General features: G+C 32.0%; 1 protein-coding gene across 4 annotated transcripts in view; it reads left to right on the top strand.

Annotated features, from left to right (window-relative positions):
- The window catches only part of LOC127062612 (cytohesin-1), a 65446-nt gene that overhangs the window by 34064 nt on the left and 4689 nt on the right, over window positions 1–26693 (top strand). For 3 of the 4 annotated variants that reach the window (XM_050991144.1, XM_050991146.1, XM_050991142.1), the window contains 3 exons: window positions 22181–22786; window positions 25343–25454; window positions 26415–26645. In XM_050991144.1, the coding sequence (XP_050847101.1) occupies window positions 22181–22786; window positions 25343–25454; window positions 26415–26645 (949 nt within the window). The remainder of the gene's footprint in view (window positions 1–22180; window positions 22787–25342; window positions 25455–26414; window positions 26646–26693) is intronic. The other variant, XM_050991143.1, reaches the window with a different exon arrangement.

The following is a 26693-nucleotide window of genomic DNA, read 5'->3' on the forward strand; positions in this document are numbered from 1 at the left end:
AAAAAAAGAAAAAAGGAGAAAAAAGAAAAATAATAATTTTATCGAGAGAACTTTTTGTACAGATTAATTTATCTTTGACCTATATTTTTGTTTGTGTTTATTAAAAAAATTATCTAATTTCAAAGTTATGATATTTATTATTTATTATTTGTAATATAATCATACTAATACTATATACATTATTATATATCATTGTATTATATTTCTTGTTTTATTATAATATTATAATATTATTAAATGTCAAAATGTAATTATACTAACACCAGAAATTATATTTGATATTATAAATCATTATATGACGATATAATAGTGCTTATATTTGAAAAAAAGAAAAAGATAAAAACAAACTTGGAATACGAAGTTAAACATTAATTAATTTTTTATCGATAGCAATAAATCAATTTCACAAAATATACATACATACGTAAATGCCTAACTTCAAGTTTTATAAAATACATATAGTAAATAAACGATAAATTACAGATATTATTTATGCGAAAATGAACAATCTCATTTTCATATATCAACCACCTTTTCCTCTACATACAATACTATCTACTCTCAAATTCTTATCTATAATAATTAATCTCTTCAAACATTTCTTACCATGTACACCTTTCTTAAGTTTTCTTCCTCGTGTCTTTAAAAAAAAATGAAAATAAAAGATAAAATAAAATAAAAAGAGAAAGAACAAATAAAAACAAGAATAGGGATCCTGAGAAGTGTAATTCCAAGCTATAATTTTCTTTTTTCCTCTCTTTCTCTCTCTCTCTCTCTCTCTCTCTCTCACACACACACACACACACACACTCACTCCCACACACAGCCACAAATGTACGCTCGTGCATACACAGGTGGGAAAATTACGAGGCAAGAAACGCAAAGCACCTTTGTTCACGTATTCGAGTTCGTTTACAGTGCAATAGGTGGAACAGGCTTGTGAGCTTTACACACACACACACAACTAGAATCTAGATAAAGCGTGTGGTTGGTCCCTGACCGAAAGAAAGAAAGAAAGAAAGAAAGAAGGGGTGGAAGAAAAGAAAGAGAGAGAGAGAGAGAGTGAGTGAGTGAGTGAGTGTGTGTGTGTGTGAGAGAGAATTCTTTCCGGTCTCTTTTCTCCTCTTCGCCACGAAACGACCTTGGGAGGTCACTTTACCCGCAACCGTTCCGTTCTTCGTTGAATACCATGCTAAAGAAGAAACTGGAACATCGTACGAAAGACTCTCTCTCTCTTTTTTCGTCGTATCCTTTGCATGATGCTTCCCGAGGTACCACCATCAGTACCACTACCACACCACGCTATCTCCAACCATAATTTCCATAATGACCAACCAGATCAGCACAGACGACGTTGTATATGCCAAAGACACGAGACTTTTTTCATTTTCTCCTTTGTCTTCTTAACTTTTCTTTTTTTTTTCTTTTTTTTTACTTTCTTTTCTTTTCTCTTTCTTACTCTCTCTTTCTTTCTCTCTTTATTTTTTTTTTTCTTAGTGATGATAGGTGGAACAATAAAGAAAATGATGGAGTGATTTGAAAATGATGTGAGATTGTTTGTATGTATGTGTATATGCATATATGCATATATGCATGTATATGTGTATATAATATCACGTGCGAGTTAAATCGTGAACAATGTACTCGCTAGATTTCTTATTTCCATTTTTATTTATTTATTTATTTATTTTTTTTTTTTTTTTAATAATTGAAATTATTCTTTTACTTCTTCCTTCTTTCTTTCTTTTTCTTGTATATATTGTACTATTAATTTCTATATATACAATAATATTTTGTACCCTGATCTTATATATACTATAATATATTTTAATGATATACTAATATACTACTTCTATATATACTATTTAAAATAAAAATTAATGGATACGTATTTAGATCGCTCTAATACTACATCTACAAAAGAAAAAAAAAAGAAAAAAAAAAGAGAGAAAAAACGTATTTGTAAGCAAATTGTGTCCTCATCTAACTTTTATCTTCAAATTATCTTTTTTGTCCTGAATACGGAAAGATAAGCCGTCGGATAAGCTGCGACATGTTTCCTTCGGAATTATCGAAGCGGTGGCCATATTTAACGATCCTCATCTCTCTTGAAGAACCTTGAAAAGTGGCTTTCGGTAAATTTCAAAATTATACCCCATATATATATATATATAATGCTCGTAAGAAACGTGTATGCAGAAAAAAAGAGTGAAATTGGAAAAAAAAATATAAAAAGAGGGAGCACGAGAGGAAAAGAGAAAAAAAGTGAAATGAAACGAATAAAAAATGGAGAATGAAGGGTAGTAGGAAAGGGGTGTAACCTGATGATTTCCTACTACCCCACCCTCTTTTCTCTCTTTCTCTCTCTCTCTCTCTCTCTCTCTCTATATATATATATATATATATATATATATATATATATATATTCCTTTTCTTTCAACGCGGGGAATGACCTTGCGTCTCTGGGAAATGGAAAATCTCATGCATAAACGGGAATAGTTTTGTGGTTACGTAGAAGAAACAGAGTTGTGCGGTTTATGCAATCTATACGTGTGTACACACGAAGAAACCAGAAGCCACAAGAAGTATACTGAGTTTTGATCCGTCTATTCATTTATTTTCTTTCTTTCTTTATTTTTTTCTTTATTTTTTTTTTTCTTTTACTTTTTCTTTCTTTCTTTTTTTTTTTTTTACGTTCGTCCACAGACGTAACCTTTTTCAATCTTGTTGTTATTGGAAACAGTTTTTTTTATTTATACATTCTTATCGTCTCTTTTTTTCGTTTTATTTTCATTCATTTATTTCATTGTCATAGTCGTCATTGTTGTTGTTTCCAATCTCTTTATTTCTTGGCTCACTCGCTCTCTTTTTTTCCTCGATTTTTATTTTCGCTTATTTTCCTTATTTCTTTTTTTCCCCATGTTTATCTTTTCTTTCTTTTCTCTTTTTTTTATTTTTTTTTTATTTTTTTATTTTTGTATCATGTTTTTATACTGAATGTTCTTTTATTTAATCTTTGTAGTTTTCTTTCCATTTATTTATTTCATCGTCGTTAAAATTGTCGTTGTCGTCGTCGTCGTCGTCGTCGCTCTTGTTAATCTTTTTATTCCACATATGTATCTCTTCCCTCCCGTTTATTTTTGTCTTATTTTTGTCTTTGAACCAACAATTACAAAAAAAAAAAAAAATGAAAAGGAAAAAAGAATTAAATATTTGACATTTGAATTTTTGTCGTGTTTGGTGTCAACGAGTTTCTCTCGACACGGGAGACGTAATTCAAACAATTTTTACATCATTCGTGTCTTTCTCCCGACCTTTCGTTGACCTTTCTCGTATGAATTAACACTTAATTATCGTTGAGAAATATTAAGATTTTCTTGAATCTTTTAAGAGTAAAAAACAGTTCTTTCCTCTTCCTTTTTTCTTTTTCCTTTCCTCCCCTTTTTTTTCCTTCGTCATCATGCATTGAAAGTCGAGAACCCCGAGTCAGGTCAAATCGGTAGCTTAAAATAGTTTTGTAGGCGGATAGAATGAGACAGAAAAGAAGAATGTATACATATCAGCCACATACACATACATGTATGTATGTATGTATATATATATATACACTCTCGTGTGTGTACGAGAGAGAAAGAGAGAAAGAGAGAAAGCGAATGTGTGCTTTGAAGAGAATAATTAGTTCGAGGACGATACACGTTCGCGCATTAAATCTGTGTCGAGAACGCACAACTGTTGCAGCCATAATGTCTCGCGTTTCTCCTTTCTTTGACTCATAGTATTTGACTTTTTCGTTTTACTCGTCATTAAGCGCGTATACGTGTGTGTATGCATACGTGCGTGCGTGCGTGCATAAGAGAGGTCGCGAATGGATCGACGACAGAACGATGACGGAGGATTATCATTCGACTTTTTTTTTTTATGTATCAACTGAATCCACTACGTGGACTCGTCTCGTCCATTTTTCTTTTTTTTTTTTCTTCTTTATTTCTTTTTTTCCTTATTTTATTCTTTTTATTTTTGTTCCTTTTTCTTTTCGTATTTGTTTCCCATTCGTTGTGTTACTTTGTTATTTCGTTAATTTTTATCGAATTTTTATTCCTCTATTTCATAATTATGTTGGAGGAGAAAGAGAGAGAGAGAGAGGGAATCAACATTATCGAAAGTTAATAACGAAAAATTGTGAACTTATCGTATTCGTGGAAGATTACGCGCACAAATAGAGAAAGAGAGAGAGAGAGATGTATTTGGCTTTGTCTATCTTTATCGAGCGATAATTAATGACGGTTAAATTTATCGAAGATGATTAGAAATTCTGTGAAAATGACGTGAACTTGCACCGTTGTCCTTTTTATTTCGAAACAAAGAAGAATGAGAGAGTGATAGACAGAAGAAGAGAAGAGAGTGAGAGAGACATAGATAAAGAGAGAGAGAGAGAGAGAGAGAGAGAGAGAGAGAGAGAGAGAGAGAGAGAGAGGGATAGATAGGATAGAAAGAAAAAGACAGACAGAGAAATGGAGTTCCTTGTCTTGTTAGGTTACGCAAATATAACCTAAACTTTGGAGTTTGAAATGATAAATAAAAAGTAACAGAGTGAATGATTTATTAAAATCTAACGAGTGAAATAAAAATTATTCGTTCTCTCTTTTTTCTTGAATTATCAATTATTTTACAATATGATTTGCGTATTATGTATTTTTTCGCGATAATTAAGAGAAAGTAAATATATATTGTATATGATATATATATATAAGGTAACGCCTAAAGGACGATATGAAATACTTTGAAGAGGATTACGAAAAGTGCCCTTTTACCTACTTCCTGGAGGCTTTCCACTTCTTCATCGTCTTCCACAGTTTGTTCCCTTTCCATTTATTCTCTCTCTCTCTCTCTCTCTCTCTCTCTCTCTCTCTCTCTCTCTTTGTCTTTGTCTCTATCTCTGTCTCTATCTCTGTCTCTGTCTTTCTTTCTCTCACGCATACTTATACCTAAACTCGTTTCGTTAAAAGTTCATATACTCGAGGATTTCCAGCAGACCACTTCTCTGCTTTTTCTTACTATATCTGTCTCGCTCTTTTGAAAGTTTGAAACGCACACGAAATGTGCGTTCTAATCTCTACGTAAAAAAAGTAAAACAAAAGTTTTGTGTGTGTGTGTATATATATATATATATATATAAAGTAATTAACATATGAAAAGTTTATATATATATGTATATTTCATGTGTGTGTGTGTGTGTGTGTAGTTAACATTATAATTTGTAATATGTAATTAACATTATAATTTAAAAAAAAAACGAACGAACTAACCTCAAAATATAAGTTATTATATCTATACATACTAATCATATATAATTTTTTATATAATATATTTTTTAATATATATATTAAATATATACATTATATATATATATATATATATATATATATAATGTACCTTTGTGTACATTTCTCTGTACACACACAAACACACACACAAAGTATATATATATAAAACTGGAATATTAATATAATAAATTTTATCAGTTAGATTAAAGATCAAAGAAATATATTTAAAAAACAAATTCTCATCTTCAATTCTCTTTTTACTTTTCTCTTTCATTGAAATTTTCTTCATCCTTCTTGAACGCCTTCTCGAAGATTTGCTCTCTTTCTCTCTCTCTCTCTCTCTCTCTCTCTCTCTCTCTCTCTCTCTCTCTCTCTTTCTCTTTCTCTTTCTCTTTCTCTATGTATCTATCTCTATCTCTCTCTATCTCGCTTCCTATATCTATCTATCTATCTCTATCTCTATCTCTCTCTTCACTGCTCTCGAGCGTGAGCTGAATATTCACGTCGTTGAATGGCAGACGACGCGAGTCTATAGAAGCGTTCTCGTCGCGGATTACAGTACAACGCCAAGTAGATATATGTCGTCTATATACATACATACATACATACATACATACATCATACACATGCATACATACATACATACATGCATACGTACGTACCATACATACATACATACATGCATACGTACGTACCATACATACATACATACATACATACATGCATACGTACGTACCATACATACATACATGCATACGTACGTACACATACATACATACATACATACATACATACATACAACATATATATATATATATATACCTATCCACCTATCTATCTATCTCCTTCTCTCTCTCAGTTAGCCACTCGGTCGTTCAAATACGCATTTTCACGTTCCTCGATGTGACCAAAAGAATCATTATGCATGTATGCACATATTCGTACATGTGTGATATGTACGTGATTTATATGTACGTATATGTACATTGAAACGTGTAAATGTATGAGTGTTCCATCGCAGCCGAGCGCAGAAATGTCGAAGCGCCACATTCCAAGGCTTTTTAACGACTGCAACCCTCTTTTCTCGATACTCTCCCATTAATAGTCCCTCACCTTTTTCTCTCTCTCACTCTCTCTCTCTCTCTCTCTTCTTTCTCTCTCTCTCTCTCTCTCTTTCTCTCTCTCTCTCTCTCTCTCTCTCTCTTTCTCTCTCTCTCTCTCTCTCTCGATAACGATGCTCGAAACGGTGGCTTCGAAACAAGCACAAGTTTCGGACTCTCTTTCGAGCGGATCGCAAACGTTCGTTTCGTTTCGTTTCGTTTCGTTTATTCGCATTGGTTGCTAACGGGGGGCACGATATTCGAGTGTTCTTCTATGAATGGGAATATCAATGTGTTGTTTTCTGGTGTGTGTATGTGTATATCACGTGTGTTTATCAAGAAATCGAGATAATTGGATTTTTCATATTTTTCATCGTTTTTGTTTTCGTTTGTTTGTATTTTTTCTTTTCCTTTCAACGTGTGTTGTTTTATTTGTGTGTGTGTGTATGTGTGTGTGTATGATATGTGAAACTTTTGCATGGTGTATAAAAAAATCGACATGATAATTGTATTTATCGTAGTTTTTGCGCTTTGTTCTTTTTTTCTCTTTTTCTTTTTTTGGGGGGGGGGAGATTTTCCCTATCGTCATCATTACGATTAATTAATTTTAATAACTTAAAACATAGATTGTAATGTTCTGTATTAGTGAGGTTAGGTGAAAAAAAATAGTCGGGAGATCTCTACTTTATCGACGTTACGACGAACAAATATGAACGAAACAAAAAGACGGACAGAAAGAAAGAGACAAAAGAAAGAAAGAGACAAAGAGAGGAAAGAAAAACAATATATGACGTATATATATATATAAGTGCATACGTACATTATACGTAGAGAGTATAAAGAGATCTAAAAGACAAACAGAGAGAGAGAGAGAGAGAGAGAGAGAAAGAGATCATCGAATCGAGTATCTTCTCGACGGCATTCGTGCCAATTCTAGAGATATTCTAGTAGAATGTCACGAGGTCGTCTATGTTGTATACTTGTGAGTATATCTATATCTATATATGTACGACTTCACACGTCGCGAAAATAGCACGCAAAAGCATTTTTCGATGCAACGCCGCGTTGAATGCATTGAAGTCCTTCGAGAAAACGAATAAACGAAAGAAAAAAAAATATATATATATATAGGTGCAGAGAAAAGAAAGAGAGAGAATATCTACACCATATTTGAAAATATGGCGACTTTTCATTAGACCTACTAATGCTCGGTGATATTAAAATCTTTTGTCCTTCGAGACGCGCTTTTATTGAAAGTACGAAAAGAAAAAACGAAGAGCATAGAGGAAAAAAAGAATAAGAAAAAAAAAGAAAACAAGGGCAAAAGAAAATAAAAAATTAAAATTTATGTTGAATTTCAGTTGGATTGGTTCGTTAACATTAGAAGACCTAGGCTCGTCAAATCGTTTTGAAAGAAAAGCTTTGGCCGCCATATTGGCACTAGAATACTTGGCCATTGTCTCTGACTCATGTAGTCAAAGTGAAGAAACGATAGTGCCTAGTAAGAGAAAGAGAGAGAGAGAGAGAGGAAAACGTGGTTGGTCGGTAGAGAAAGAGAGAGAAAGAGAGAGAAAGAGAGAGAGAGAGAAGACTGGGATTCTTGGCCCTAAGGGTACTTTTCGGAACAATTGTTCCTTCCATTGTTTCCTGGTAGTCGTACTATCGAGAAAATCGTAAAAAAAAAAAGAAAAGAAAAAAGAACAGAAAGTAGAAGAAAGAAAGAGAAGAGAGAAAGAAAGAAAGAAAGAAAGAGGAAGAAGAAGAGACAGAGACGACACACAGTACAAAGAGCCAGACAGAGAGAGACAATACTCTGTGTAGCGCTTAACTCACCTATGTACATGTTTTTCTCATCTCTTTATATTCCAATGCTGGCGCCACCTACTTCGAAGGAATCTAAAAAGCCTTAAGTCCCATCTTGTCGACAGAATTTTTTCTTCTTCCTTTTCTTTTTTTTTTCTTCCTTTTCTCACCGACGACTACGACGACTACGACGACGAGAAGAAGGATGATGACGTCGAATCGAAACAGGTCGTCCGTGGCTTATCATCGGAAAAGTAGCTATAAAACTCCTTCACCGCTCGTTATCATAGCCCCCGCCATTTTTCTTCTCTGACTTTCGCCATGTTAAGAATCGAAACTGTGTCTACGAAAGGAAAATACACACATACATACACATTCTTGTATTTCTATGTGTTTTAACATCAGAATAAAACAGTGTGTGTGTGTGTGTGTGTTATATATATATGTATATACTTTCCTTAGCTCCACTATTATCATTCTTAGTTATCTAGAAAGCCTTTTCTATTTTTTTCGTCCTTTATAATCTATCAGGCTTTTAACGAGTATTGCCATCGATGCAACAGCTAATTCCATTGGTTCTATATCTATCTATTTATCTAAAAGGAGGAGAAGAAGAAGAAGATGAAGAAGAGAAGACAAGCTTGTCTCAAGAAACTTCTTCAATCTTTTTGCTTAGTAATAATATTGCATGTTCGGAATACAGAAGAGAAGAGAAGAAGCCATGTTTTAATAAAACTCATAACAACCTTGAAGTCTTCGTTCGATCTATATTGGCCCCGCCAATAAGTATATTATCGATTGCAATATTTTATGTCGAAATAAGTAGCAATATGTAAAATGTTTCTTCTTCTTTTTTCTTTTCTTTTTTCTCTCTTTTTTTTCTCTCTCTTTCTTTTTTTTTATTTATTGAAAATTCCGACATTACTTACGGATCAGATCAATACTATACTATTGGTGTGTATGATAATAGAATGTACCATTGGAATTTTCAATTAATAAATTTTATTTTTTCCTATTTAGATGTGTAAAATATTATGTAGAAAATGTTTCATTGAAAATTACAACATCGTTTAAGAGTTGGTTCAATAAATACTTTAGTATTATTAATTTAAATATATAATATATATATACATATATATACACACATGCACATATATATAATAATAATATATTTTTTGTTTAAAATTCTGACATTATTTCGAGCCATCAAATCAATACTATTATATACTACTATTGTTATATAGAATATTGGAATATTCAATAAAAATTATTATTGTTATTTATTTCAGACATAAAATATTGCTATTTATTGGCTGATCGTAATACATATAGATATAGATATGCACATCATATTTTTAATATAAAACATAAATGCAAAATTTTATCAGACATGATAAAATATCGATCGTGAATTAATGCGAGAAAGCTTCTTTTTCTTTTTTGTCAGGTATTTGTACCTTGTCACGTCACGGCTTATTTAGTATACTAATATCGTCGAGCCGACATTTCTAAAGAAACGCTCTTTAATTTTACTCTATGATGTCGAGTAACGTGTTAAAAAAGAAATAAATAAACAAATAAATAAATAAATAAATAAAAGAATAAACGATCGAGTAAATGAGAAAATAAATTAAAATAAATGATAAAAATCGAAGAAAAGAAGAAAAAAAAAGTTTTATACGTCTAGCAAAATAATTATTCTTGAATACATTTTAACTAATATCCATTTACATTTGTGATAATTGCGTACAACATGATTATACAGTGAGATTAGTATATCGAGATATTACGTAAGTTTATCGCCAACAAATCCAATGACGTGATAAAGAATCTTGTGACTTTCTCTCTCTCTCTCTCTCTCTCTCTCTCTCTCTCTCTCTCTCTCTCTCTTTTTACGAATCAAGTTTCCTCTTGCAGTACATAATATGAAATTATTAATTTTATACAAGAGTTAGGCCGAAAATTTATGAATGATTTTATTAAAAATCGATTATATTGTATTCCCAGAGATCTTTTTCAGATTTTTTAAATTAAATCAAATACGTCTCGAAAAAGAGTGATCGATTTTTAATAAAATCACCTAGGAGAACCTTTGACCTTGTTTCATTGTATTTTATTTCTCTTTTTTTTTCCTTCTCCCTGTTATTTCTTTCGTCTTCTGTTTCTTCTTCTTCTTCTTCTTTTTCTTTCTTTCATTCTTTCTTTCTTTTTTGTCGTCGTCGACTACCATTATCTCCATTTTATATAACAGTTTATTATCTTGCCTTGTTTAACTAACATTATGCACGGTTAATGTAATCCTCTCGTTTGCACACTTTTCATTAACTGCTGCTTCTGCTGCGCTATCTACTGCTGTTGCTACTATATCTACTAGGATAAGTTTACAAAGCATTTGTTATTAGATCAAAGCTTTTCCCGCGTAATGTTTATGTTGCTTTTCCTTTCTTTTTTATTTTCTCTTTTTTCTTTTATTCTTTTTTTGTTATTGTTTGTTTTGTATTTTTTTTTTCTGTGTAAATATTTTAACGACGGCGTTTGAAGAAGCCACGAGAAAAGATGCATTTGAAATCACAAATATGAGATTGTATGTACGTATATATGTATGTTGTTTTCCATATCGGTGTATCAGGATATGACTTATACGTATTACTAACTAATAATGTGCGTATATATATATATACACGACATATATATGTTAGTTAGTCACTCTAGCGACATCGAGAAGTATCGTTATTATTATTCGTGACTCGCGGCACGACGATGACAAATATTTGAATTATACTTGCAAAAAGCAATGCCTTGAGCCTTTGCCACGTTTATAGGATGAGCTCTCGCTCTCACATGCCATCGTCATATTCGAGTATCTTGACAGGAACCGATTGAGAATTCGAACGAATAAATATGACGATGGATAAATAGATAGATAGCATTTATATATGTATATATGTATGTATGTATGTATGTATGTTTGTTGAAATTTATCTACAATATTCCAGCTTTAAAATTTACTGAAACTGAATTCTATACGATACGAATTGAATATAATATTTTTCTTGTCATACTTTCGTTTCTCTATTTGGTCTATCAAAGAGTAATGTCAGTTCGATGTATTATCATGGCTGCCGTTTCGTTCAATCGATATTTTTAAACGTTAGGTCAATGTTTTAAATAAATATGATTCAGTATTTATACAATAAAATGTAATATTACGGCTTAAAAATATAACAACCATTGAAACTTCATTATTTATACTCGTCAAAATATTCGTATCTATTGATCTTCTGTTTAATTATAATAATAATTATAAATTGATAAAAAAAAAAATAGAAGCATATATAATTGTTGTTTGTAGATCATATTTTAAATGTCTTTTATTTTATTTCTATTTTCTTTTCTTTTCTTTCTTTTTTTTTTCGTTTTTAATTTTTTTTTTTTCTTAAATAAATTATTTTCAAATAATATAGGAAAAGAAATAGGAAAGAAATATTTCTTAGACAAAACAATTCTACAGAAAGACAATACAACAATATTTTATCTCTCTTTCGTAGTATTTGAATTTCCTCAATACTTTACATAAATGTGTACATTTATATAGCCGCCATCTTGTATGATTCGTACCTTATCTCCTCGACGTCATTTTATATTATTTGCGTCCATCAAACTTTTCCTACAACTTTATATTCCCCGTTTCTCTCTTTCTCTCTCTTTCACTCTCTCTCTCTTTCTCTTTCTATGTCAAACGCACTTCTATTCGAATTTTCGTTTGTATTCGATCGTCGCGGCAGAGAGAGAGAGAGAGAGAGAGAGAGAGAGAGAGAGGAGTTGGGAGAGGATGTATTTGTTTACTCGTTCCACCGTTCGCATTAAATTTTTTTCGTTTCTTATATAGAAACACTATGTATAACAAAAAAAAAGTAGAGTAGAATGTTTGCTCTTAAAGCGAGAGAAAAGAGACAGACGAATTACGTATAACATACGTACACACACACACAAACACATACGTAATGCACTCCGTCCAAAATATATACATATACATATACATACATACGTACATACATCTTTTTTTTTTCTCACGCATCGACGAGTCGAACGCAACTTTCCGTTTGCGGGGCCGGATGCGGATCTTGCAGTACAAAAGCAACTCGATTGTAAAAAGAGAGAGAGAGAGAGAGAAAGAGAAAGAGAGAGAGAGAGAGAGAGAGAGAGAGAGAGAGAGAGAGAGAGAGAGAGAGAGAGAGAGAACATAAGAGGAGGAAGGGAGTACATATACGTGTGCAAACACACAGGTATATATATATATATTCACCAACACGTATATAATATACAAACCATACACTAATACACGTACGTATATACCATACAAATACCCATACCCATACGCATGTCCATGTCCATACATACCCATACTCATGTCCATGTCCATGTCCATGTCCATGCCCATGTCCATGTCCATGTTCATGCTTCCGTGCCTCCTCTATGAACGTACATATACACTTGACACATACGTATAAACAGGAGAGACCAACATCGTTCTCTTCCAAATATACGCGCCGATGACGAAGACGCGACCATGCTTTTATTGTTCTCCTTGTCGTATCCTGTGCTCGCCTGTGCTGGTACTGTCCGGTTAACGAGCTTCATCGAGGACAAGAACGAAAGAGAGGAGGTCGGTCTTCCGGCCCAACTCATCTTTTTCTGGTCGTCTTTCCCCTCTCTTCTTAACCCCGCTACCATCCGTCAAACTCTCTTTCTCTTTCTGTATCTGTCTCTCTCTATCTGTTTGTCTGTTTGTTTGTTTGTTTGTCTCTGTCTCTTTCAATTCTCATCGTCGAAAAGAAATTCAGAGGCAAAAATGCAAATTACCGTAGACTACGAGTAAAGAATAGGAGTCCGCCTGTGAATATCGGGAATAGGTAGAGAAGGAACAAGAAGAAAACTTGAAAGAAAAAGGAAGGATGGTGATGGTGATGGCGATGGTGGGAGTGGTGGTTGTAATTGTAGTGGGTTCGGAAGAGAGAGGACGGGAGAGATGCATTTAAAAAGTCGCGTCGAAATAGGCTGCTGCGGAAATGCCGGCCGTGCGACATTATTTCTTCGGTATTAACGAATCGTCTAGATTGCAATTTAATTTTTCTCTTTCTTCCTTTCTTTCTTTTTACCTTTTTTTCATACATCGTCGCCATTTTTTGTTCGTTCGTCGTCGACATCTTGTTTTTTTCTTTCATTCTAGGTTATTAGTATCTCTTTTCTTTTTTATGAAATTTTTCTCTTCCAATTTCTCTCTCTTTCTTTTTCCGATGGCTTTTCGGTATAAATTACGAAGGATGTTATTTAATACGAAAGAAAAAATTTCATCGTTACCGATCGATGGAGATGAAATAAATAAAATATTATATCACGATATCGTCATCGCTTACCTACGGAATAGAAACGTAGAACGAACCCCTTCGTACGTCTTCCTTGCTAATTAGTGTTCGGACTTAATCGCGAGTTACGCCCGTATATAACCCGACCGAGTTTTAATACCTGCAACTAATTAAGGGTAAATACACGTACACATACCTACACACAAGGGAAAGGCAATCGAGAGAAGATTTAGCGTCAGGAATATTTCGTTCCTTTTGGGTTGTGCCGCCAGTGGTGATGCTGCTGATGGTGGTAGTAGTGGTGGTGATGGTGGTGGTGATGGTGAGGGATAGAGAATAGGAGGGAAAGCAGGAGAAAGGGTCGTGCATCGTGCAACGCAAGTCCCTACGTTTGTGGTGGCTATTACTGCTGTTCCCTGTTGCGCCGTTGCGGTTGTTATTACAATTGCTGTTGCAGTTGCTGTTGCTGTTGCTGTTACATATTATCGCTCTTTGTTGCTTAAGTTGCGTTACGATTTATCAAAGCGATACGACGAATCGTCATAATCCACCCCTTTGGTCGTCGACCAGACACCAATACAACATCAGATATAAAATATCAAGTGGTCGGTCTCTTCCCCTTCTCTCTCTCTCTCTCTCTGTATTTCTATCCCTCTGTATTCCCCCTCTCTCCCTCTTTCTGTTTCTCTTTCTCTCTTTTTTTTTTTTTATACTCATGAGTATTACGCAAACGCGAGTATCGTTTTCAAGCGAAGCAGCCCTCTTTTTTTTTCAACGAGAGAAAGAGAGAGAGAAAAAGAGACTCTACCTTCGAATCGTAAGCATTATCGCCCCCTTCGATCGGTGTTATGCTCGTAGGGCCACACCTTCCGTAGACATATTCACGATTTAACGACCAAGCTCTGGCAACGGTGGTGGCAGCAGTAGCAGTACTAGGTAGCAGGAACGGGGAGAGGGGTGTTTTACCCTACACAATGTCTGACTTCCGTTTTATTTTGCATTTTAGAGATATTGTTCAACGAGTAACGTTCTATCTATTACGTCTTCTACAATACGTTTTTGTTGTTTTTATTATATCATTGTTACTATTGTTTATTGCTGTTGTCTATTGCTGAGAAATTATACAACTGAATGAAGTGAATTTTCTAATTAGTGAGTTTGCAGATTTTTATAATCTTTTATCGTCCGAATAAAGAGAAAGCATGGGACAGGAAAAAGTTTAGAAAATTAGGATTTATAACAATGTAGATAAATTATTTATATATCTTTTTTTTTTCTTAATGAAAAGTTTTAAGAAAAAGTTTTAGGAAGAACGCGATTGAATTTTCACCGTTTAAAAATTTTCTCTTCCCATTTCTTTTCTTTTTCTTTTTTTTCTTTGTTCGCTTTGAAAAATAAGAAAAAAGATATACACGAAAGAGAATCAGGATTTATCATATAGCAGATACTGCATATGTACGTATGTATATATATATATATATATATATATATATATATATAATCATACATACATATATATGTTGGAATTCTCTTCAGGGAATTTATTTTTTTTCCTTTCTTTCTTTCTTTTTTTTTTAGGATAACTTTTCTTTCAAAACATGAACTAAAACTCTTCATTCTTTATTTTTTTATCTTTTTGAAAAATAAAAGCTAACTATCCCCCATTGTTTCCATAAGATTAAACGAAATAATAACGAACATAACCTCATCCGTATGTACCTGACTATACGTAAATACGTAAGTACATATCCGTACGTATGTATAATGATAACGAAGTATTACAATAACGAACATAACCTCATTTTTCTTACGAACGATTATAACAAAATCATATTTGCCTGTATATGAAAGTTTGTTTTCCTTGAAAGTATTCCTTGTAATCATACATAGTGATCGTGTAAAAATATTTCTTGAATTATTTATACTGTTTCAATGATATGCCTTCCCTTTTTTTTTTCTTTTCTTTTATTTTTCTTCTTTTTTTTTGAAGCCATCTGCTCGTTTTCTCGCAAAGTCATTCTCTCTCATCTACACCCTTAATCGTTTTGAATTTATCGACCGTGTTGTATTCTCAATACTTGAAACGTTCATGGAAACGAACGTTAAAACACATAAGGGGAAGAAAGCGAGAGAGAGAGAAGGGGAAAGGGGGGAAAGAAGAACACCATGTTTTTCCATGCTCTTCATTATGATAGTCGAGGGTGTCTCTTCCATTATGAGAGATATCCACGTGTCGTAGAATACACACAAAATATGTGTGTGTGTATTCGCTGTATATTTACATGCACGTGTGCGTGCGTATAAGTGTATTTATATATGTGTATTTCTCGTTGTAACCGCTTCGTTCAATGTTCGATTGAGCTCTCTCTCTCTCTCTCTCTCTCTCTCTCTCTCTCTCTCTCTCTCTCTCTCTCTCTCTTTGTTTCTCTGTCTCTCTCTTCCCCTTTATTCCACTTGTCCAGCTATGATAAATATTTTATGGTCGTATGTTCGTACGATTTTCCACGATATACTTCTGATCGGCGTAATATCGCAAATGGGCGCGTCGTTTATACGGGCGGACATCGATTTTTCGCGGGTCTGCCATTACGCTAGAAAACTCCGAGGTATGTGTGTATGTGCGTGAGTGCGTTTATCCAGAAAAATGTCGTTCGATCCATGTTAGTTGTTTCACTTTCATTGTACAAGTTATACATATGTAAATACCTGTGTGTATGTATGTATGTATGTATGTATGTATGTATGTATGTATGTCGGATATAAAATATTTTTTTATTCTCTTTATTTTTTGTTTTTTTAATTAATCCCGATAAATTTTTTTTTATGTCCATACGAATGTTATATATCGTTTAAAAGAATGATAGTATATATATTGTTTATATTAGTATAATTATATTGTATCAAGTATATATTATAATTATTATATCAATTTAGTATATATATAAATTATATTATACTAAATTATATTGCAATAGTATTAATATATTATTAATATACTCTATACCAATTCGAATAAATCCTAGTTATATACGCATATATTAATAACTATATTATAATATATTATTATATTTATATTATATTATATTATATTATATTATATATGTATATACATACATATCATAATATATTAAATACACTTTCATGCTAGTGTAATTTATCAATTTCTTTTTAGAGATCTAATCGATCAGATATATAATACAAGTATCATGATATGTGACGTAAGAGGATTAAGTAGAATTATCTATCTATCTATCTATCTATCTATCTATCTATCTATCTATCTATCTACCTATCTATCGATTCCGTCTTTATCCATAGGCTTCTCCAGCTTTTAAGAGGATTTTTCTCATTGAATTTTCGAACATTATGTTATATATTGGAAGAAAAGAAAATGGCTGGTTTATTATCGAACTATATTTTTTTTTGCAAACAATATATATATATATTATTTTAATATTTATCTAAGAAAATTTTAATTTAGCGTGTCTCGTCTACCTCGTTTAGTTTCGTCTAGTTTTCTCTATAAATAGCTTTTTGATCGGAAATTATCGAATTATCCTTTATATCCCCCAATCGAGGAATAAATAACCGTATTAATCGAAGTATAGTAAAAGTACTCATTTGCACTTGACAACGCCACCTTTCCTAGACAGTGTTTTGCATAATACCGTAAAATTTCATTAGAGTACCCTCCTCTTTCAGTCGACGACCCTTTTATTTCCGAGAAAACTTTGTATTCTGATATGTAACTATATATAATACGTATGAATACCTAATCGAAGTATTTGTCTTTAATCGCATACATTATGTATTTATTATACATATTATCGTCGTAGGTGGTATATATTATTCATAGTGTGTATTAACATATTACATATACTATATAATTGTTTATAAACAATAATTTATATAGTATACATAACAATGTATACTATTATACTGTTATCGTTATATACTATCAAATATTATAGTAATCAAATATACTATATAATAATATAATACTATTATATATGGTTTATTATATTGTATAATATTATATATTATTATATATGTAATGTGATACTTATGATATAAATATAATGATGTATTACATAATAGTGTATATTTTAGTATAGTTCACAATAATACACTGTATAATATATTATATAAATAATATAATACTTACAGTATATAAAATAAATTTTAGGTATATATATATATATAATGTATTTTACAGATAATATATAAATTATTTTGTATCAATATACCAATGATAATACACAAGACAGACTAATCCTAAATGGATAGGATAAAGAAATCAAATTTCTCCATTAATGTATTACACATACACGCGTGCACATACACACGTGCATACGATATGACCTTAAGATTTCACTCACGTTTCTATGAATTCATGTTCCGGCATGATAGGAACATTTGTCACCGTTTGTCGTACGTAATCGGTTGTGGATCACGTTTCCAACATATCCTTTGCGTAAAATAAACCTTGTTTCATATGTGTACGTGTGCATATGTGTGCACGTGCAATGCGTGTCGCGTCATGTATTGTGTCGTCATTAAAATGTATATATATATATATATATATGTATTATATATGTATTATCTATATATTATATTATATATCTATATATATATAATACTACAAACACATACATATACCCACATATACATCAGAGGAGTACGACAGCTAAGCAAATACTTTTAGGACTATACAAAGAAAGAAGTTAGCTTTGTCCCATTCGCGGAAAAAAGTCTGTTCAAGGTCGCCGTTGTCAAAGCAACACCACTGGTGAAACGGATCAATGGGAGACCGTAAATTGCACGTTCCTCTGATGTTGTTTGTCGTTTTTTCAAAGAATTCTAATTTTCCTGTTTAGTCAGTCGCGTTATTTCCAAACGTTCGAACAATTATATTCTTTTCTTTCTTTCTTTTTAATTTTTGTCGTATAAAATTTTCATATTACTTTTATTACGTTTCACGTTATGCTAATTTTAATTACATCTTATGTATTTACGAGATTGGCCAATAGTCTCTAGGTGATGGGCTCAAAATTTTCCTAGGTGATTTTAAGTATCATTTATTCCTCTTCTAAAGTTTTTAGGTTAGTTTTTATTTTGGTTTGTTTTTTTTTTCGAATTATAAAACCATAAGCTCTCAATTCGCGAAATTGTAAGCATAACTAGAAACGTAAAAAGTTTCGTGAAAGAATTCATTGTTTCGAAATCACTTAAGGTTTTTAATCCCGCTTCTGAGGACTTTTGATTTAGGCATTATGGAGTCTAAACCAGTCCATGGATTTTTTTTTATCTATAGGGACTTTCTATGGATTTGAAGGACTTTGATATAAGAAGACTTCGAACGAGAGAAGGAACTTTAGACAAATCTTTTTTTTTCTTTTTTTTTTTTTTTTTTAATACTAAGCATTTCCTCAGGGACTTTCATGAATTTAGGCATTTTCGTGGATTTAGGGACTTTTAGAATTAAACACTTCTTCAATCTAGGGATTTTTTATCTACCATGCAATTATTTTTTAATCTACGATGTTATTACGTTGTGTATGTAATTCTTTTTAAATGAACAATTTTTTGCAATTTACATTATATTATTATTATATGTTATAGTAATATATAATACATTATAGTAATATGATTATAGCAATACATTAGGAACAATTGCATCTAATATTCTTTCTTTCTTCGTTTTTTTAAATAAAGTTATTAAATGAAAAAAAGAAGACAATGAGATATATCGTGCGAATCAGTAAATTTTTTTACGTTCAAGCACGTTCGTCGTAAAGAATTTCCGCCGTTCACCGAGTCAAGTGGGGTGGGAAAGAAAGTCTTCAGTGGTAACGTTAATTACACCGGATATCCTTTGTTTAAAGATTAATTAGGATTTTTCTTTCTTTTTCTTTCTTTATTTGTCTCTTTCTCTCTTTCTCTTTCTCTCTTTCTCTCCTCATACATATTTTTTTGTCGTCATTTTTCGAGAAATCAAAAAAAGATCTAATTAAATCAAATTTTATAACAAACACACACATATGCGAACATATCTCTCAGAAATAATCAATAACACACGTAATCTCAATCAGAATCGTAAAAAGAAAATAATCAAATATGGTAAAGAACGATTACCGATCGGAAAGTAAGATCTCTTCTTACCGACTGAATGTTTGTTATGCGATAATTTTATTTTATTTTTTTTTTTTATTAATTCTCAATAAATCAATTTTTTTCAATATTCGATAAAGAAATATTTCAGACGAAAGTACATCAATACATATACACTTAAATACATAATGTATTTAACGTATTTAAGTATGCTATATGTATTTAAGAGGGTTAATACCGAATACAATGACGAAAATAAAAACGAGGGTGAGAGAAGAAAATGAATCATCATTGGTATTCAACTTTTATCGTAACGATAAAAGGAGAAACAGAGTGTTATTCCGGCGTTATTTCGAAATCTCGTAGAAATGAGAGAGACGTGCGCGCGCAGTATAAACACATACGCATACATACATAGAGATACATAGAAAACGATTGTGATATAGAATTCGTGGTATTTCCGCCCGCGTCGGCCTTACTCGATGAGAGAAATATTATTATTGTTCGAGAAAATTATGAGAACCTTGTCGCTGTTACGGATGAGAGTAATAATAAAGTAATGTAATCGTTGTAAAAGATTACAGTAGTTAAGAATTATATTTTGTTGCTATTTAGGCTAACATGACCGTCTACTATTTACACACACACTATACATATATATGTAGCACTATTTATATATATACTGTTGTTTATATATATATAATATATATACTGCTATTTATATTTATATATATTGTTTGTATATATATACATATATAAATATATATAAATATATATACAGCTATTTATATACATAATATATATAGATATATATAGATATTTCTATTTATATATATAATATATATACTATTATTTATATTTATATATATATTGTGTGTATATATATATATACATATATACATATGCATATATACATCATCGTCCTTGTCAGAAATGCATTGTGATGCAAAGAAAGGAAGGACGATTGTAGGCTGAGAATGATGTTGGTATAATAATGGTGATGGTTATACTCAACTCGGACCTAGGTTACATTCGAATGCTGATCTAACTCGTTTATTGAGAGAGACAGGAAGAGAGAGAGAGAGAGAAGGAGAGAGAGAGAGAGAGAGAGAGAGAGAGAGAGAGAAAGAGAGAGGGAAATGACTTTGAGCGACGAGAGAAATATGGAAATGAACGGACAAGAGGGACAATATTATCTTCCGTTTTTATTTCCGACAAAAACACGAATCTAGTTTCGGTAATTTCCAACGTTCGATCGATATTCCATATCTATTAATTAATCTACGCAAATTACATATTCTATCATCGTATGGCTAAATACGAGTAACTGTTATGGATAATAATAGATAGTTACTTTCGGAATGATTACTATTTCTAAATGATTGTTTCTCTAGTTACATTTATTGTTCGTTATTAATACGAATAATTGAGACGTTATATCATACATTTCGAAACGTTATTACGTTTTTAATAAATTTTCATAATAATGAAATTAGTTTGATATTGAAATTAGTTTGTAGATAGTTTGAAAATTTCTTATTTATTTTTTTTTTTTTTTTTTTTTTTTTTTTTAAAATATAAGAAAAAGAACGTATATATGATGTATATTTTTTTATTAATATTTAAAAGTATTTTGGAAAGAAAATATTATTTAAATACGCTCCTCGGTCGTTCGACGCTTTCGCGATAACTTTTTTTTTTTCTTCTGTTTCTCACTCTTAAATTCATTTGTGAGAAACATCGCGTGCACGCGATTACTTTAAAACGCTACGATAATTATAAATTAAACACGTTATACGTATATATATATATCGATAATTTACATAATTAAATATATATATATACACAAACACACATACACGAATTTCTTATCTCTTTTTATGCTTCTCAAATTACCGATTTAAACGAAATTAACTTTGACTTTCTCCATAATATATATCAGCCTAACAGCCGGCAACCAGCGATACAGGTTTTATACTCCACAGAAACTAACAAAATTCATAATATAATTTATAACATTTTTCAAAATAATAATAAATAATCTCACATGACAAGATTCGTTGAATTCGTCCGAACAAGGTGCGATCGAACCTCAAAAAAAAAGAAAAAAAAAAAGAAAAAAAAATCCATTCAAAGCAAAAAATGAATTCGTTCCCAAAAATTGAAATTTTCGCTGCCATGCGACCTGCAAAAAAAAAGGAAGAAAAAAAAAACAGAAAAAAAATGACACGATATGCCGTACACTCGTCGTGCAAAACAACAAATCTGTTAAAAAAAAAGTTTTTTTTTTTTGCGGGTTCTTCAGTCCCTCAAGGGGATATTGAAATTTTGTCGAGATAAACGAGACGCCCCGTATATACATATGTATAAAAATACCCACAGACACACACAGAGACAGACATAATATATGATATGAATGTTTTCTTCTTCGATGTGAAGTATCGTATGATCTCATCGTACGATCTTTATTTTCCAGCAATTGAAAGATGAACTTGGTGAGGTCGTGGCAGAGATGGAGGCGATGGAGGGCGGAGGCCTCGTCGCGAATGAAACGAAACCGACGAACAAGGCAAAGCAGACGTCGATCGGACGGAAGAAGTTCAACATGGACCCGAAGAAGGGCATTGAGTACCTGATCGAGCACAACCTGTTGGCACCAACGCCAGAGGATGTTGCACAGTTCCTTTACAAGGGGGAGGGCCTTAACAAGACAGCGATTGGCGATTATCTTGGAGAACGTCACGATTTTAACGAGCGCGTATTACGTGCCTTCGTCGAACTCCATGATTTTACCGATCTTATATTGGTACAGGCACTGAGACAATTCTTATGGTCCTTTCGTTTGCCTGGCGAAGCACAGAAAATAGATCGGATGATGGAGTGTTTCGCACAGAGATACTGTCAGCTAAATCCAAATATATTTACCAACACCGACACCTGTTACGTTCTCAGTTTCGCCATTATAATGCTTAACACGTCCCTACATAATCCAAGCGTCAAGGACAAGCCCAGCGTAGAACAGTTTATATCTATGAATCGTGGAATCAACAATGGCGGCGACCTTCCACGAGAATTACTCGTGGTAAGTTTTATTTACCGTTTTATTAGATCTTAGAATAGAATTGCGACGCGATCGAGTTCTTATTTATATTTCTTTTCTTTTCTTTTCTTTTCTTTTCTTTGCATTTTTTTGTTTTATTTATACTTTCCCTTTATCTCTCATCTTTTCCTTTTCTCTCTTTTTTTTTTCTTCTACGGTGGCACGATAGTTACCTATCGCAATTCTGAAAAAAGAAAAAAGAAAAAAAAGAAATCGAACGTATTTTCAAACCTCAGGAAATTTTCGATCGCGGAAGTGAATCTGTAAAAGAAAGAGGAAGAACATTCTGTGGGGATGAAATTAAAAGTACATTTTTTTCTTCTCTTTTTTTACCGACTTTTATACGATTTTATTTCTTAAAAAAAAGAAAAAGAAAAAAGAAAAGAAAAAAAAAATCTGGACCGAAACCTCCTCTTAATTCGACTTTGTCGATAAATTTAAATAATAGACTTTTTTTTAGCTAGTGAACTTGAATGATTTTTACAAAAAAAAAAAAAAAATCGATCGTATAATTTTTGCTTGGAGTATCGTTCGTTCGATTATTATTTATCGCGTTAACGGAACGAAAGAGGTAATGACATTTCAACATGTAAAAACCATTGAGATAATTTATTTTCGTCGAAAGATAAGATCTTTTTACTGACACATGGCACAGAGTTTTCTCGGTACACTTGACTTTCCTCTTCTTACACCGCCCTTCTCCTCTTTTTGAAGGGAAGAAACCTTTGGGAAAGGATCGAGCGAATTATGCAATATACTGCCTCTTGGTGACGACCACTCGTCGTCATACAAGTGGATGGGTAAAAAAGAGGGGGGTGGGAGTGATCTTCCTGGAAACGAAGGCTCAATCGCATACATATGTATATATCATCTATCATCTCGTTAACCTGACCTCTCTCTTTCTCTCTCTCTCTCTCTCTTTCTCTCTCTTTCTCTTTCTCTCTCTTGTCCCAATTTAAACTGTCTGTCTTTCTTTTAGGACGTAGTCGCGTTAAAAACGTTTTATTTTTCTTTCTTTTTTTTTTCACTTCATGAAAATCATTTATACGTATATACGACGAAAAGAAGCCCTGATGTCTATATCAAGCCTAATGAAATTGATAGATACCATAGAAAAGTTTTCCTCGTCGTAGTTCCAATCTAATAACATTTGAAAGCTGTTTATCGTATTACCGCTTATTACTTATCTAAGAGCTTCGTTATAAAAAGGGATAGGAATGAAAATAAAAATGAAAATAAAGATAAAAGAAAGAAAAAAAGAGAAAGAAACAAATTTGGAGATATTCTCTCGACCTCTTCCGGTCGTAAAAAGTATGACTTCCCTCAAAGCAAATAAGTAGTAGTTGTAGTAATAGTAGTAGTAGTATAGCAGAAGTGGTATTGCACTATGGTTATCTTTTATCTAAAAGCCATCGAATTTTTTTGACTTCTTGAACGAGAGATATTTTTATATTCGAAACAAAAAATAAATGCTTGCTCGGTAATAACTAAATAAATAAATAAATAAATAAATAAATAAATAAATAAAAAAAAGAAGAAATCCAAGTTAAAATAATTACCGACATAATACGATTTTTTTTTTTTTTCATTCATATTAGTTTCGTGAAACTTGGATAGATGGTGCTGATTTTTCTTTCTTTTTTGTTACCGACGAATTTGAAATGATTTAACTTTGTAAAACTTCCTAAGGGGAAAAAAAAATAAATAAAATAATAATAAAAAAGAAATTCTTTTTTAAATTAAAAAAATTGAGAAAGGAGAAAAAAGGAAGAAGCAAACAAGAAAGATCAAATTATGATCCGTATTCTATCCGTTAGTAAAATTTTAACATTCCTTGTTCGTGAATCGTCAGGCGTTTCTTTTATGTAGTAAATGTACGGTCTATTGGCTTTTGCAACGAGATATATAAAGCAATTGACAAGCTTATGCAAGTATCTCCTCGATGGAATGAACGAACGTCCGTTCGTATACTACTAGATTTGATGGTAGTAGTGTGGTGGTTGGACGCCATGATAGCTAAAGGGGTATAAGGGGTCAGGAGAAATCTCGCTATTCCGTTGGAATGATTCTTTAATGACAGATTTATGAGAGTATAGTAATAGCATACCAAGAGAGAGAGAGAGAGCGCCACGTTGTTATAACACGAGAATCGTTTTGATCGCCATTTAAACGACGACGTTATTATGATCGTTATTATACATATAACCTTAGCGAATTCTCAGGCGCCATTGATGAAATTGATCTTTTATCTATGTATTTATTATAATGTTTTCATTTCTTTTTGTTTTTATTTATTTAAAAAAATTTTTCTTTTTTTTCTTTCTTTTAAAAATACCGATCGATTTAAACGTAACGTTTTATTATTTATTAAAGCCAAAGAACTTCTTTAAGAAAATTCTTTTTTCAATTCTTTTTTCTTTTTTTATTGATTTGATATAAAGAACTTGATCGATGAATTTATTTGTTAAAAAAAAAAAAATCCTACTCGCGAACATGCGATAAATATATATGTAATAAATGAATTCATTTTCTTCACAGAGTCTTTACGAAAGTATAAAAACGGAACCATTTAAAATCCCGGAAGACGATGGCAACGATTTGATGCACACCTTCTTTAACCCCGATAAGGAAGGCTGGCTTTGGAAGCAAGGTAATTTCCTGTCGACGTGTCTCGTCAACCCGACCACCTATCTCCTTCTCATAGTCTATCCTTCCAACAACACTTTTTCGTCCCTTTCGACTTAGCGTCACTTCTAATAATCACGTCCGATCTCTTCTTCGAAATACGTGCATCCCCTGTAAGAAAAGTTATACCGAGAAACTATTAATCTTCAAACAAGATGGAGAAAAGAAATTAAAGATTATAACAAGTATTTGAAATTAACGAGCGGTGATTTTTTTTTCTTTTCTTTTTTTCTTTTTTTTTTTTTTTTACTTAACGTTTCTAATTTTTTCTTTCTTCTTTTTTTTTATATCACGTATAAAAAGTATTATACGAAGGAACATCGATTATCGCATGAAGACTCGATTTGATGAACTTTCCATTGGATATCAAATATGATTCTAATCTTCAATTTCGTTTTTGTAGTATCAATGCTCACACGAGCTGATGATTATGAAAATTTCAATGTTTTAATTTCTAGATTACATAGAAGAGTTATTTTTCAAGAATAAATATACTTTTCTTTTTGTTTCTCATTATAAAAGAAATTAAGTTTTGAACAATTCAAATTCAAATTTCAAAATATCTTGGAAGAGAAAATATATTACTTAGATGACTTTTCATAATCATTGGTGTTCTTATTATGTGTGCTTATTGAGCTGTAAAAGTCATATGATTTTTGCTTTTTTTTTTTTTTTTTATACTTTTCATCATGATAATCGTGTGATTATAAAAAGAAGAGAAAAGACGTGTGAATCAGAAATGTACGTAGTATAGTGGTTTAGTTGGTCATCCTATTTAAAGCGCTTTTAATGCTTGAAAAGAGAGGCCTGTTCTTATATTATTATCGCTTTGTCCCTCTGCTGCCCTGACGGAGACAGCAGGTAAATAATGCATTCGATTGACACAATTGATTCGTATAACTTTAAATGTATTCGATGATTGTTTCAGGTGGACGTTACAAAAGCTGGAAAAGACGGTGGTTTATTCTCAACGACAATTGCCTATATTATTTCGAATATACGACGGACAAGGAACCACGTGGTATTATTCCGTTAGAAAACATACAAGTTAGAGAAGTACAAGACCGACATAAGCCGCATTGCTTTGAACTTTATGCGGCTGGATCAGAATTTATCAAAGCGTGTAAAACTGATAGCGAAGGAAAAGTCGTTGAAGGTACATAACCTCTGTTCTTAACTGAAATATTTTTTATTTAATTAAAGA

Source organism: Vespula vulgaris, chromosome 3, assembly GCF_905475345.1.
Source record: "Vespula vulgaris chromosome 3, iyVesVulg1.1, whole genome shotgun sequence".
In the NCBI taxonomy this organism is placed as follows: domain Eukaryota; kingdom Metazoa; phylum Arthropoda; class Insecta; order Hymenoptera; family Vespidae; genus Vespula; species Vespula vulgaris.